Genomic DNA, 15,850 nt, shown 5'->3' with positions numbered 1-15,850 from the left:
GAGAATCAATTTCCCTAAGTATTCTTTTCCAAAACTACTTTGCTCTTTGTCTTCTTAGGACTGCACTCATGACATATGGAAGTTTCAAGGCTAAGGGTCAAATCAGAGCTGTAGTTGCTGGCCTACACCACAGCCATAGCAACTCCAGATCCGAGCTGTATCTGGGACCTACACCACAGCTCATGGCAATGCCAGCTCCTTAACCCACTGAGCAAGGCCACATCCTCATGGGTAACAGTCAGGTTTGTTACCACTAAGCCACAACGGGAACTCCTGCTTGTTCTTATACTGGAGGTGCAGACTATCATTTCTACATTCCTTTGATACTGTCTTTTTGCCCACTTCACAAAAGAAAGGCATTCTCTCACTCATCCTAAACCCTGCCATGATGCCTTGTCTCCTGGGCTGTGAAAACCTCCTATGAGGTAAATAAAACAACGAACTGAATAATCAGTATAGGTTTTGAAAAAACAAGTGATACCCATAATCCGCAAGCCAGGTTGTTTGAAAAAACTGAAAACAGCCTAACTGTACTATCACCTAGTAAGTCATTAAAAAAACAATTTTTATTGCTAAATCACGACATGAATTTTAACATCATTACTCAGGAATTCAAAGAAGTGAAATGCTATAATAAAACCTTAATTTCTATTGACTTATTTATGTGTACAAGTGTTCAGCATTTGCATCTAAAAAAGTAAGTCTCATTCCAGCAATATGTAATAATACTCATTTACAAATAACAATCTACCAGAGAAATCCCACACAGATCAAGAGACCACATTTACAATAAATCTGTACTTTAATCTGTTAACCAACAAGTGTGATGATAAATCAATCTAAAAGAAATTATTATGACACATAAATGTTTTGAACAAGTATATAGTGAGATTAGAAATGGAAGGTAGGACTATGACAAGAGAACAGTAGGTCTACATGAGACGGAAAAACTATCATCTATTTATTTATATGAAATCATTTAGTCTCGATTCTTTACCTTTAAAATTGTTAGATCTCCCAAAAAACTTCCTTTTTAAATTAAAGGTTGAGTCCCTGTGACTTTCAATTAAGGAATCTTAATACCCCTTTCAACATTCAGTTTATTTGTAAAATAGTCAAATAATGCTTTATTTGACCATGTAAGAGAATTACTACGACAGCATGTTTTTCAGTAAACAAAATCTTAGGATATAAGATTTTAAAAGGCAAATAATTCATTAAAATATTATTTATGGCATTTGTGATAATTTAGAACCGAAATAGTTATCTGTAACTGAAGAAAGAGTCTAGGTCAAAAATTCAAATAAAAACCCAAACCTCAAGTATTCTAAAATTATTCAACGTCTCTTAGCTGATGATTCATAGAGGTCTCTGGATTTCATACCTCTTCACATAATGTCTATCTGACAATCTTCCTTACACTTGATCTAAATTTAATTAAAAGACCTGAATATTCAATTTCTTATATCTAAAATGAGCTTAAGTGTATAGCTATATGGAGTGAGAGCGAATAGTTGGCACATGCAATTTTCATTAGCCTGAGAAAATCTTATTTTAATGCCAGGGGTTGAATCAGAGCTGTAGCCGCCGGCCTACACCAGAGCCACAGCAACGCGGGATCTGAACCGCGTCTGCGACCTACACCACAGCTCACAGCAACGCCAGATCCTTAACCCACTGAGCAAGGCCAGGGGCCGAACCCGCAACCTCATGGTTCCTAGTCAGATTCATTAACCACTGCGCCACGACGGGAACTCCAAAAAAATTCTATTTTCTAAACTCTTTTCAAATAGTCTTTGTGAAAGCCTTCATGACAGAATTAGCTCTTCAGTCTTCACACAATATTTTACCATATCTTTCTGTAACTATCTGTTCACATGCTTGTCTTACACTAGATTGTGAGTTCCATGAGTATCTGGACCATATCTTATTCATCTTTGTTATCTCAGGTTAGCATGTAACAGATGCATAATGATAAAATAAGTGAAGTTACTCTAAGGAATCTACTTCATGTTATAAAATTCACTTCCTTTATTCATTATTTAAAGATACATTTTTAATGAAGGACTTCTTATACCCTGCAGAACCTACTTGAAGCAGGTAATTAAAACATTAACCATTCTGAGTTTTGAGGGCAGTGGAAAGCGAAGATGGCACTAGGAGAAAAAAGATAATGATGTAATAAATGAATGGTTGAAGAAGGAAAAGACATAATCCTGGTGAAGAGTGGTTCTAAAGAAGATCAGTGATAAAGAAGAAAATGAAATATAATCAAGCTCCCTTTAACTGGGATGGAAGAATTGGCAAGAGTGTTCAGAGTACATTTTAAGTACAATTCAGATGGAAATCCAGACAGCTCCACTTTCTCTTGGCTTCCTCACTTTTCCCATCTCCATCTTTTATTGACTACTCACATCTATATTTCCTGCATCTCCCATTTACTGTACATCACCATTAAATTAACCCAATAACATTAAATAATCTGGTAGACAATGATAAAAGCTGAAGCAGTCTTTTGCACACTTAAAAGTTAGGCTAAAACCAGGTCTTTCCCCAAAGCCTTAACTCCCCGACTTTTCCTGATAATACCAGTACTTCATGAAAGAGTACAAAATGACTAAGTACTTCTTTGAAGTGACAAATAATACATCAGTAATTCTTAACTAGGGGAGTAGAATATATTCTCCTAGAGGGAAAATTTGTAGCGTGAAACATCAAATATAATAATAAAACTCTGTATTTAAAAACCGTAAAAACTTTGTTTTCTTGTGATGCAAAGCAATGCTGATAATCTTGTGAAGCAGTGGGGTTACTTAGAAGAGAAATTTAATCCAAAAGACCACTTTTCTGAGATTAAGAGTTTCAAAAATTTTAGGAACACATTTTTATAAAGGGGGTAGATATTTAAAAAGAACTGAGAAAGAGCACATATACAATAGGCCCATTTCGATAAAACAATTTTATACACTTATCCATGTGAAGTTTGGGAGAAGTAAACATATACATTCATATACATGTCCTGAAGGATGGAAAGGTATATATGCAACAGTTAATAATGGATGTCTCTAGAAGGTAGTTTGTCTGTACTTGCTAAAATTTTAGTAATTTTAGAATAAGGAATGAAGAGTTACTTCCACAAAAGCAACAGAAGCATAATAGTTTGTCTTTTTCACCACTTAAAACCAAAAACAATTTACGGCAGGAGTAGGCAGGCCCAATACATTATTTTTTTCACTTCAATGCATAAAACAATTGCATATTAAACTTGATATTTATATTTAAAAACAAAACCTGCCAGTTGGTTAAGCCTATGGGAAAGAGCGAAATACTGGGAATATTATATCAGGAAGAGATTAGACGTTCTAGATATAACTTTTAAAAATAGTGTGGATTGGTAAAAATAGGAGAAAGAGGTACCTACAGACATAAACCATTGACAGTATTTGTTTAGCATTATCTTGCAAAGCACATTATATGGGACACGATTAGTGTAGAGGGTTGGGGTTAAGCATGAGAACCTCCTGTAAGACTTTTTCAGCCAACTCCATTGATTGAAAATCATCATAATGAACAATGTGACTGCTTTCAACATCCACACACTGTGAAGTCACTCCAAAATGATAAGAAAAGAGAGAAATGTCAACTTATTCCTTTTTTATTGAAGAAAAATCAAACTTTGAGGCAAAAACTCTTGCATGGTTTCCTTTACATTTTTCTTCTCTAAAGTGTGTTTTCAATATTCTATATACTCCAAGGAATGCCCTGTCAATCCAATTTGCTTACAACTATACCTTATCAGAAAAGAAGTTCCAGTCAGCCTTTTACTTCCATCTATCTCAAGCTATCAAAGAACAGCTCACATCCCACTGCTTTAACAAAAACCTCCAGATTTCTCTTTTCCCATGAATCCCTATATCCCCTACTTATTAAGTTAATCAATACACCACTTTGATAGTTTACTAATATCTCATGTAATTTCTTAAAATACTTTCTGTAGGAGAGGCTCCTCAAGCTGGATTATACAACTGTTAAAAATATATATAGTACTCATTAAGTTAAAAAAGAGAAACGTGCTTTCACAAAGTTCAGGGGCAGTCCTAATACCTATTGCGTTGTCTTGTATAGCAGTGATAATATAATAAACATTAAAAACAACTTGGTGAAAATTCTGCAAATGATGTTTTGCAAATAAGGGCTTCATTACCAAAATTTATCAACAGCTCATACAACTCAATACAAGAAAAAAACCAAACAAAAAATGGGCAAAAGACCTACAGAGACATTTCTCCAAAGACATATAGATGGCCAAAAGGCACATGAAAAGATGCTTATCAGCACTAATTATCAGAGAAATGTAAATCAAAACTACAAATAAGGTACCACCTCACACTGGTCAAAATGGCTATCATTGGAGTTCCTGTCGTGGCCCAGTGGTTAAAGAATCTGACTAGGAACGATGAGGTTGCGGGTTTGATCCCAGGCCTCGCTCAGTGGGTCAAGGATCCAGTGTTGTCATGAGCTGTGGTGTAGGTTGCAGACACGGCTCTAATCCCGTGTTGCTGTAGCTCTGGCATAGGCTGGCAGCAACAGTTACCATTAGTCCCCTGGCCTGAGAACCTCCATATGCCGTGGTGCAGCCCTAGAAAAGGCAAAAAAAAAAAAAAAAAACCCAGCACTAAAAAGTCTACAAGTAACACATACTTGAGAGAGCACAGAGAAAATCCAACTTATCTATACCATTGGTGGGAATGTAAATTGGTGTAGCCATTACGGAAAACAGAATGGAGGTCCCTCAAAAAACTAAAAATACAGTTGCCCTATGATTTCACAATCCTGCTCCTAGGCATACATCAAGACAAAATTGTATATCAAGAAGATACAGGTATCCCTATGTTCACAGCACCACTATTCACAATAGTCAAGACATGGAAACAACCTAAATGCCCATCAATAGTTGAATGGATAAAGATGTGGTACATGTAAAGAATGGAATACTACTCAGCCATAAAAAGAACAAAATAATGCCATTTGCAACAATATGGACAGACCTAGAGATTATCACACTGAGCAAAGTCAGAAAGAGAAAGATAAAACATTATATATCACTTACTTGTGGAATCTAAAATGTGACACAAATGAACATAACTACTAAACAGAAACAGACTCACAGATACACTGAACAAACTTATGGTTGTCAAGGGGAGGGTGGAGCAGAGAAGAGAAAGACTGGGAGGTTGGAATTAGCAGATGTGAACTATTATATACAGGATGGATAAACAGTAAGGTTCCACTGTATAGCACAGGGAACTATAATCAATATCCTGTGACAGACAATAACAGAAAAGAATATAAAAAAGACTAGCTGAATCACTCCACTGCAGAACAGAAATTAACACAACACTGTAAAACAACTATACTTAAATAGAATTTAAAATGAAAAAACTTACTTGGTGAACAATTGCAGTTTTTCAAAAAAAATTTTTTTTTTTTTTTGGTCTTTTTAGGGCTGCACATGGAGGTCCATGGCATATGGAGGTTCCCAGGCTAGGGGTTGAATCAGAGCTGTAGCTGCCAGCCTATGCCATAGCCACGCCAGATCCAAGCTGGTCTTTGATGTACACCACAGCTCACAGCAACACGGGATCCTTAATCCATTGAGCGAGGCTGGGGATCAAACGTGCATCCTCATGGATGCTAGTCAGATTTGTTTCCGCTGAGTCATGGTGGGAACTCTTTTTTTTTTTTTTAAACACTTTTTAAAATTTATAATCAGCTGGAGTTCCCGTCGTGGTGCAGTGGCTAACGAATCTGACTGGGAACCATGAGGTTGCAGGTTCGACCCCGGCCTTGCTCAGCAGGTTAAGGATCCAGCATTGCCGTGATTTGTGGTGTAGGTGGCAGACGCGGCTCAGATCCTGCGTTACTCTGCTCTGGTGTAGGCCAGCAGGTGCAGCTCCGATTCGACCAGGAGCCTGGGAACCTCCATATGCCGCAGGAGCGGCCCTAGAAAAGGCAAGAAGACAAATAAATAAATAAATAAATAAATAAATAATTTATAATCAGCTAAGGATATAAAAATAAGGGGAAAAAAGTCTTAAGAATCAACCTATTAAAATACAATTAATTTTCAGTATTTTTTTTTTCCTACTTGAAATGGCTTTATCCATCCAACAAATATATACTAAGGAGATTCTACTATGTGACAAGGACTGTGATAAGTAATGGAGATATAAAAGCAACCAAAACCAAAGTTCCTACTCCCAGAAGTTTATAATCCAGAGAAGAATATAAATAATCCAGTAAGAATATAGCTTAAAATACAGTTAGACACAGAGGTAAATATTCTGAAGGGAAGAACATGAGTACTATAAAATTATATAGCAAACTTGATCTAACTGGAAAAGATCAAAAAAGCTTCCCTGAAACAAACAAAAACACACTGAACCCAAATCTGAAGGATAAAACTAAGTTAATTAGGCAAAAAAGCTAAGGATATGAGTGTGGATGAGGGTGATCATTTTACACAGAAAGAAGACATGAGTTATGGTAGGGGCTGTGTTAAAAAAGTTTTCTTTAGGGGCTGTGTTAAAGAAAAAAGACAAAGGCTTGTGTGACTTAGAGCACAGAGTGGAAGTCAAAAATGGTAAGAGAAGAGACCAAAAAAGCAAGGAAGATGTTATTACCGGAGGAAACTAGGTAAAGAACACACAGAATCTCTCTGTATTATTTTCTACAACTGCATGTGAATCTGTAAGTATCTCAAAATTTAAAGAGGAGGGAAAGAGGGAGGAAAAGGGAGGGAGGGAAGGAAAGGAAAGCAACAGCCAAACTGGACAGGCTTACGGGTTTCAGTAAGTATACTGACCTCAGGAGTAAAGCAAAACCACTAAAAGATTTTTTTTAAAGAGGAGTGACATATTCAGATTTGCATTTTGAAATATTACTCTAGCTATAGCACAGACTGGAGATAAGGCTAGAGTGCTTGTGAGTAAACAGATTAACATACTACGGCAGATGCTAGATGATGACACACTGGTTTAGGGTAGTTGCATAAAGATGAAAAGAAATTCACAGATTGGAGCTGGTAAGTTCATATTTTTCATTCTGATCTCTGATTGTCCTAGCAAGTGGTATTTTAAAACTAAAGTATTTCACAATAAAACAAAAAAGATATGGTTTCCTAACCCTATCCCATCAAATATTTCCTTCAAAAGTCAATAGTCTTAAGAATGGTCTATTTGGAGTATGAGCCAAATAAACATGATCATTTTCTAGTTCAAGTAAAACTATATTAATAACATTTTTATGATTTTAAGAAACAATATCAATAAACTCATAAGTATTTATCAGACGCCTCTCAACTTACCATTTTTCCAATCATCATTACATAAGGTCCTGCCTGTTGATTTACAGCTAGAAAATCTAGCAAACGCACATACCAAAATATTATGTTAAGACAGTAAATTAATCTTCCAGCCACAAAAACATGATTATCATATGCATTCTCAAAGTTCCATTTTGCTCCAAATCTTAGTCCAAATCCAATGAAGAAAGAAATTATGGCAATTGTATCACTGATATTGAAGTAATCACTAAACCACACTTTAATCTTCTGGCTTATTTTTCCAGCTTCAGACATAAAGATCTAAGGGTTTTAAAAAAAAGATTTAATCAAATTCTTCCTATTAAAACATAATCCAGAATTCAATTATAATATCACAGTAGCACTTTATATATCTTTTAATATTTCAAAATATTTTTTATTATCTTGGCATTTGACCCCGAGAATAATTCAATAAGATATCCAAGACAGATACTTCTTAGCCTCTTTCTGTCTATACAGAACAGAAAAAGTTCTCTAGACTTGGAATGTGAGATGCTTTTGAAAAGTTATTTTTCATGGAAACAACACTAGGATATCCATGTAGGATCTTCGAAAGCTGCTGTACTTGCAGAAAGTAAATAACTCAATGGTTTAAGTAGCTATACTTAACTCTTTGATAAAACTTCAAAAAATTTCTTCTGTGGGGAATGGTAATATATTTACAGCTTCAAAAATCACAGTGTATCATAAAGTACAAGTGTGTTCCATTCTTCTTGCCAGTCAATTTATTCCTCTTCCCACTAGAGGCAACCACTTTTATTACCACCTAATGAATCCTTGCAGCACTGTTTTTTGTTTTCTTTTCATGGCCACACCTGTGGCATATGGCAGTTCATGGGCTAAGAGTCAAATGGGAGCTGGATCCTTAACCCACTGAGTAAGGCCAGGGATCAAACCCACATCCTCACAGAGGTAACATTAAGTACTTAAACCACTGAGCCACAACAGGAACTCCAGAACTATTTTATGAATACACACTAAAAGAATTATTTGCAGAGTTCCTGCTGTGGCTCAGCAGATTAAAAGCCTGACACAGTGTCCGTGAGGATACAGGTTTAATCCCTGGCCTTGCTCAGTGAGTGTAAGGATCCAGTACTGCTGCAAGCTGTGGTGTAGGTCACAGATGTGGCTTGGATCCAGTGTTGCTGTGGCTGTGGCACAGGTTGGCAGCTGCAGCTCTGATTCAGCCCCTAGCCTGGGAATTTCCATGTGTCACAGCTGCGACTGTAAAAAGAAAAAAAAAAATTTTGCAACTTGCTTTCACCATTTAACAACTTAACTTCTTTAAACATGTTAGTAAGACAAGAGATTGCCTTATAACAGGGGCCATGGCACTCAAAGGACTTTAAAATGCATGATATGTTATTTAATAAGACAAATTCCTATGATACCTAAGTGGGAGGGAAGTACACCACCTTCTATGGATTTTTGCAATTTCGTATATTCTCTAAATGTAGAGACATGAAATAACTCAGATATATTTAAATTAGTGTGTACATAAAACAATATTTATGTAGGTACTAGTTTAAACAGAAAGTATAAAAATTTTTTAAAAAACATTTTCCCCAAATCAGGACATTAGAAAATTTATAATTTGAACCGAAAACTCAAGATAGACAAAAGGATCTAATTCTAAATGACAATTCAACTGGCAATACAGATACTTTAGAGGCAGTATAATGTAAGAGTAAATTAAGAACCTACTTACAATTTACCTACCTGATCAGGTATATATCAATTTAATACTTTTTCAGAGTATCAAAGAAAATAAATATGAATGTTGAAATAAAACAAAACAGATCTAGTTTTTGAAACAAATCAGTATCTTTTGTAATCATGACAATGTTAAGACATGAATCTCCATTCTTTGGCCACTACTTTTAGAACAGCAAAACCAAATATATTCTACACTTCAATAATATCATCACATACTGAAATTAGGAGTAACATTTACACACATACAAACACATAACCAAAACTTACTCCATATTTACACTAAGTAACTGGTAAAAATTAAAGACATACCTCACGGATTTTCTCAATAGCATAGGTAAAAATATAAGCAATAACAATCCATTCTTGAACTGAAGGAAACTGTTCCATTCGTACAAGAACCACAAATGTATAAAGCATCAGAAATCCTAAGTATGCCAACTAATAAAAAAAGAAAACACAAGATATAAATGAAATTGATTACAAAATACAATTTTCTACTAAGAAAATTTCCAAGCACACACAAGAGACTAATAAGTATGTCCCTGTAAATAATCTCCCAGCTTTAATCATTAGAACAGTTTCAGAAGTAAATCTTTTTCCATATAGACACTGCATTTATCAATTAGAATATAAATGATCCCCAAGGTATAAATCTGTTGTTCTAGACTTTTGTTGACTTTTCAGTACTTCCCATATGAAGAATTTTATAATACCAAGTTTATGTTCTCAGTATAGTCCAAATAATTCCACTTAACTTGCATTATACCTAAAGTACCATAACTTTTTTTTTTTCTGTTTTGGCCACCCCATGGCATATAGAGTTCCCCGGCCAGGGATCAGATCTGAGCCACAATCACAACCTAAGCCACATCTGCGGCAACACTGGACCCTTAACTACTGTGCTGGGCTAGGGACTGAAGCTGTGTCCCAGTGTTTCCAAAATGTCGCTGATCCCATTAAGCCACGGTGGGAACTCCTAAAGTAATCATAACATTTTAAATTTACTATAGAATTTCATTACCATCATCAAGAAAAACATACCACCTGGCTCCTTCCCTCAACCAAGTAGTATTCCTAAGAAAGACAACCAGTATTTTCCAGGCTCCCAGTCAGTGAGGTTGCATCCCAAGAAATGAAAACAAATATGAAAAGCATTCTCCTTAGGCAAGAGCACATCCCACCTCTGAGACTCTTAACAAGAATATAAGGAGATAATAAGGTATTATGTATAATAACATCTGAAGAGTCATTTCATTTCATAGGAAAATTCAGACTCTTTGACCCTTGAAAAATTGTCGCTAAAAATCTGCTCATTGCTTTCCTTGCCTCTACCAGTCTTAAAATAAGCCATATCCTTGATTTAAGTTATGGCGGGGTAAGAAAGTAAATTTCAATGAGAAAGAAAAAAAGAAATTCCTATAGCCATCTGAATTACTGTACATTTTAAAATAGTCATTCACATGAATGCAAACATATGAAACTTACGTTGTTTCCATTAGTGGATAGAGAATTTGGGGATTATATTAAGTAATTCAGATTTGCAATTTTAGTATCTGAACGAGATGGAGCAAGAAAGTTCATATTGAGAAGGAAATGTAATGAATTAGTTTCAGGCTAAGGGGCATGTGTGTGGGTGAGAAAGCAATAGCTGACTGACAAATAAGAGTAGGGGGTAAAGAGGTATAAACTATTAGGTATAAAATAAGCTACAAGGATACACTGTACAACACAGGGGATGTAGCTAATATTTTATAACAACTATAAATGGAGTATAACCTTTACAAATTGTGAATCACTATACTGTACACCTATAACATATAATATTACTGTACTTCAACTAGAATTCAATTAAAAAAAAAAAAAATACCGTGTTAAACCAGAACTTTACAATTGGCGCATGATAAAAGGCATAAAACTTTCGTGTGATGGGAAGCTTTTTTGATTTTATTTGTATCTCCATTTCATTTTTTCCTTCATTCCTGTCCAATATTCTTACTTCTTTAAATACTTCCTAAAATAAAAATAACATTTATTGTCTATTTATTCACAACAAATTTCTATTTACTTTAATTTTTTCCCTCCTTACCATGGGAATCTCTTCTGTTATGTTCTGAAAGTTGTTTTCACTATCTTCCATTGTCATTTGATGAGCATCTTGAGATTGTGGAATATGAGACATTTCAGCCTTTGTTTTATATTCTAACATTAATATGGCAGGTGGAACTAAAATGCTTAGTATGACCTAGAAATTTTAGAAACAAGCAAGTTCACATTTTAAGATTAATGAAATTCAAGAAAATAATAAAAGCAATAAAAAGGTATAAATATCCTGATTATTAGTTAGCTACTTTGCCCCTGGTAGTACAGGGAAAAAACAAAAACTATTTTTTACTTACATATTATATATAAAGAGGCCCAGGTTGAATGGTTTTAAGGGGTAGCAAAACATTTGAGTATTATGATATAAGGGTATAAAAAATATTTAATAATTATTATAGACTTGTCCTTTTAAAAATCAGATTACAATTTTCAGAAAATAATTTTTCTTCAAATAAAATTCAAGCCTTATGAAATTGCTATGTGCTTAATTTTATCCCAAATCTCTTTGCAAGTGTTCCATGTCATAACATGATTACTCAGCTTGTGCCTCTATAAACAAAAAGGTTTATTTCACTTTATGTATTACCTGCCAAAATCCTAAAGCACAAAGAAATTATAATCGTCCATCAGGGTTTCTACTGGTTAATCTTTCACCACTATTTTTAGTAGATGATTAGTATTTGTTATCCACTTAAAACGGTCAGTGGTTAAACTACTTGCCTGATTTCTGCCTTCTATATTTCTGTACCTTATTTAAGACATAAGATAACAAAAAGGAAAGTTTAAAGTAAAATCTCTCACTGTGATGAAACCAAAAGTACCAGCCAACATTTTACCCAAATTCTTAACCGTAAAAACCAAGCAGATCCAACATACGTCAAATAAATTAAAACAGATTATTAAGTTAGTAGATAGGTCCAGAATTTTAGAATTTAGGAATCATCTTTACATAAAGCAGCAACTTTTTTCATGGCTGCTCTGGGCTATAAACGCCAGCACTCCCTTTTGTTGCTCTAACGCTTCTGGGTCAGACTGGGACAACAATCATTACACATCACACCTATCAAGGATTCAGTGTGAAAGGGAAAGAGAGGCCATTTCATGCCATGTGGGATAAATTGCCAACACCACCACCCGTAGCACCTCACAAATCAAGGCATTTTACTATACAGGTAGGCTAATTCCTCTTTTTATCTAGTAACATACTTTATATTAAATTGTTTTCAAGGTATACCTTATACCAGGAATTCTTCCTCATATTCAGCCTTCCCATCCACATATCAGATAACAACATTTGTGTACAGGTGTGGGCTACAAAAGGTCTAAGTCTTGAAGAAACTGCTAACTTAAGACAGGTGGAATTACTCCAGTTTTTCAGTTCATATGTAAGCAGTTTCATAGCCATAGTTTCATCTTGTCTGAAGGACTGTTCTAATAATTCGACTGCCAGTTGACCAAAATCACTATCAAAAGATAAAAGCCAAAACATATGCAGATTACCAAACTTCGGTTTTAAACCATTAATTCTTAAAGTCATTCATAACATGTTTCAGTTTTCAATATTTTCACACTCACACTAAGGGAATTGTGAGGCATCAGAATCATAGTAGCTCTATATTTTCAATACACACTACTACATGGAAATTACGAAATATTAGGAACAAGACTGAATATGTGATCAAGAGTACTTTCCCCTGGTCCTAGAAGTAAACTTATAGACTCACAAGATACCAAAACTGACAATGTGCAAATTCTCTGTTCAAAAAGTGTCTATACAATATTGCAAACACAGAAAAGAGATGGTTCCAAGTAGAGAAGAAGAATAATATGAATAGGACTAACCTAATATGAAAAATATTTTAATCTTAAATCCCTAGTAAGTAATCATAGGATCTCTGCTTGAGTTATTTTCAGTAACATCTCTTCCAAAATAGCCCATTTGTGGGGAAAGAGGTCTTATTCTCCATGATACAGCTTCCTACAAACTACCTTTTTAGCTTAATATTTCATTATTCCACTAAGTTAATTGTAAAATTTCTGTAAACTGTTTTATTCTTCTATACTTGTAGTTCCACCATCTGAAATGCCTTTCCAGTTGAATTAAATTTCCTTAGAACACAGCTCAAACCTCACTTTCTTTCCTTCCCTACCACTTCAAATGGACTTTTTCCTAATCTAATCATTACGCAAAATTATTTATTGAAATGACTTCTGGCACTTTTTTTTGGGGGGGGGGGTCTTTTTGCCATTTTCTTGGGCCGCTCCAGTGGCACATGGAGGTTCCCAGGCTAGGGGTCGAATCGGAGCTGTAGCTGCCGGCCTACACCATAGCCCCAGCAACACGGGATCCAAGCCGCGTCTGCAACCCACACCACAGCTCACAACAACGCCAGATCCTTAACCTGAGAGCAAGGCTAGGGATCAAATCTGCACCCTCATGGTTCCTAGTCGGATTCGATAACCACTGAACCAAAACAGGAACTCCCATGGCACTTCTTTTTTGCCGAAATATTTAACTCTTGAATTGCAAACAATATAATAATCTCATTTTTGCTTAGGCAGCAAACTTTCTGAGTTAAAAAAAAACCCATAAAAACAAAAAACCTAAACATTTCAAAAGTGGGTTTCTCTTAATTTTACCAATACAATTATAAATACATACCCCCAACTAGTGCATGACACTATAACCTCCACTTAACCCTCATCTATGCATATGTTTAAATTGCTTCAAATGATAAAACATTACTTACTTGGAATATTGTTTCAATTCCTCTGAAGTATCATCTACAAGGTCACTCTGCTTTGCTTCATATGCCATTGAACGATAGATCTTACAGGCAACTAACGCTTTAGCCATTGATTCTTCACCATGCTGCCATAGAAAACGGGCCATGACCTGCCTCTTCATAAGGCAAGCCCAAATTAACAGTTCATTAAGTGGATAAGGAAAGCGCTTGGTTTCTGGATCATCAATATCTACAATTTCATCTTTGGTTCTTTTCTTCTTTCCTTCTTCCACTGTTGTATCAATCTTCAAGAGAAGATAAATGTTATAATAAGGCTCATTAAAATAAGTCCACTATGACATTCATGTGAGAATTTTAAGAAAATACCCTTTATCCTTCAATTTCATATAGCCACACAAATCAAAATAATATTAATTTTATATAATTGATATTTACTATAGCTCAAAATCACTTTTTATAGATATGGCACTTCCAAAAAAAGTCTCTGTAGCAAAGTTTTCCAAGACTAAAGAAAGTACCTAAATATTTAAACTAGTATCTGATAAAACATAGTTTTTCTTTCTTTAACGAAAGAAAAGTCTGGATAAAGCTTTTGTCTTGTGTATTGTTAATCAAGTAAATATAGAATAAAAGGAGGTAGCTAGGCATTGACCAAAACATCTAAAAATTCTGGATATTATTACAGCTGAATACTAAATAAAGGAATCACTGACTCACAATGAATATCTTTTGGTATACAGGAAAATGAAGACTCAATTTAGAAAGAAGAAAATCCAAAATCCAGAAAGGGTAATATTTAAATAAATATACCTTTGGTCGGTAGGGCTGTGCTGTTTTAATGAAATGATTATGTCTCATTTTTTCCTTTTTATCTGCTCTATTGCCAAAAGATTCTTGACTCTTTCTCAACTGAGGAGTGCTGCTGGAGGTATTTCGGCCAGACCTCTGGAAATAAAAGCTTGTTAGTTTTTATTGATCTAAATATGTTGATATGCCACAAAAAGTTAAAAATCAATTTATGTATTATTAATATGAACACACATCAAAAAAACATGATTTATTTAGGACTTCAATTACAAAATACTTCCAAGTACTTAGTTGAAAATCTCACTTTTTTAAGACAATGCTACTTTCACCATTCTAATATAAGTAATTTTTAACTTTTAAAGTATGTAAATTCATTTTAGAGCAGATCTATAGACTTCCCCCTTAAATCATTACATACCCGACTATTTCCACCAAGGCTGTTATATATTAATCGAAAACGTTTCCGAGTATAGGTGCATCTATAGGTTCCTCCCATGAGATATTCAATAACAAGTCCTATATCGATTAGAGTGATCTTATATCCTGGAGGAAGATTTCCCTAGAAACAAAACATTAGTTTTAAAAAGACAAAATAGTATTTCTTAATATTTCCATGTCATACCTAGAAATGTGCCTACTCTCCAAAATAAGCAAAAGTTTACTTGTTATAAGAAGGTGAAGTTGCTGGCAGCTATCTTTACAGAAGAAGGGAGTGACTTGTTTCTATTTCCTTTCCTAAGACGAAGGATTCTGAAGTCCTAAAGGTGTGGTAAAGGATAGGAGTATGGCTTAGAGAAGGAATTTGATCTCTCCACTGTACTAATACTTCACACATAGAGGCAAAGAAACCTGTAAAGTTTGCCAAGTATTTCACTGTGGCACTTAAGTTGCATTTTCCAACAAAAATAATGCTATAAATGTTAACTGTGTTTCTAGATGTGCCCATTAAATATTTATAAATATTTTTAAAACAATTATGTTGGCTATTTAATAGGTTACACAAGTGTTAAGAGCTTTGACTAGAATTCAACTACCACTTATAGTACTATTCAGAGCTGGGATTTCATTTTCCCAGGGCATCAATTTACAAATGAAC

The 15,850-nt window shown here is 34.8% G+C and overlaps 1 protein-coding gene across 4 annotated transcripts in view; it reads right to left on the bottom strand.

Moving 5' to 3' along the window:
• The window catches only part of TRPM7 (transient receptor potential cation channel subfamily M member 7), a 103,854-nt gene that overhangs the window by 39,482 nt on the left and 48,522 nt on the right, over positions 1-15,850 (bottom strand). For all 4 annotated transcript variants that reach the window (XR_007133090.1, XM_047766365.1, XM_047766363.1 and 1 more), the window contains exons 14-21: positions 15,173-15,313; positions 14,758-14,892; positions 13,951-14,231; positions 12,435-12,663; positions 11,187-11,342; positions 10,968-11,111; positions 9,410-9,538; positions 7,367-7,645 (exon numbers count right to left, since the gene is read on the bottom strand). Coding sequence is in view for 3 of the 4 variants with exons in the window: in XM_047766365.1 (XP_047622321.1) it covers positions 7,367-7,645; positions 9,410-9,538; positions 10,968-11,111; positions 11,187-11,342; positions 12,435-12,663; positions 13,951-14,231; positions 14,758-14,892; positions 15,173-15,313 (1,494 nt within the window). In the remaining variant the exon portion in view is untranslated. The remainder of the gene's footprint in view (positions 1-7,366; positions 7,646-9,409; positions 9,539-10,967; positions 11,112-11,186; positions 11,343-12,434; positions 12,664-13,950; positions 14,232-14,757; positions 14,893-15,172; positions 15,314-15,850) is intronic.

This window comes from Phacochoerus africanus, chromosome 2 (genome assembly GCF_016906955.1).
Source record: "Phacochoerus africanus isolate WHEZ1 chromosome 2, ROS_Pafr_v1, whole genome shotgun sequence".
In the NCBI taxonomy this organism is placed as follows: Eukaryota; Metazoa; Chordata; class Mammalia; order Artiodactyla; family Suidae; genus Phacochoerus; species Phacochoerus africanus.
This window is presented reverse-complemented; position numbering and strand designations above follow the sequence as displayed.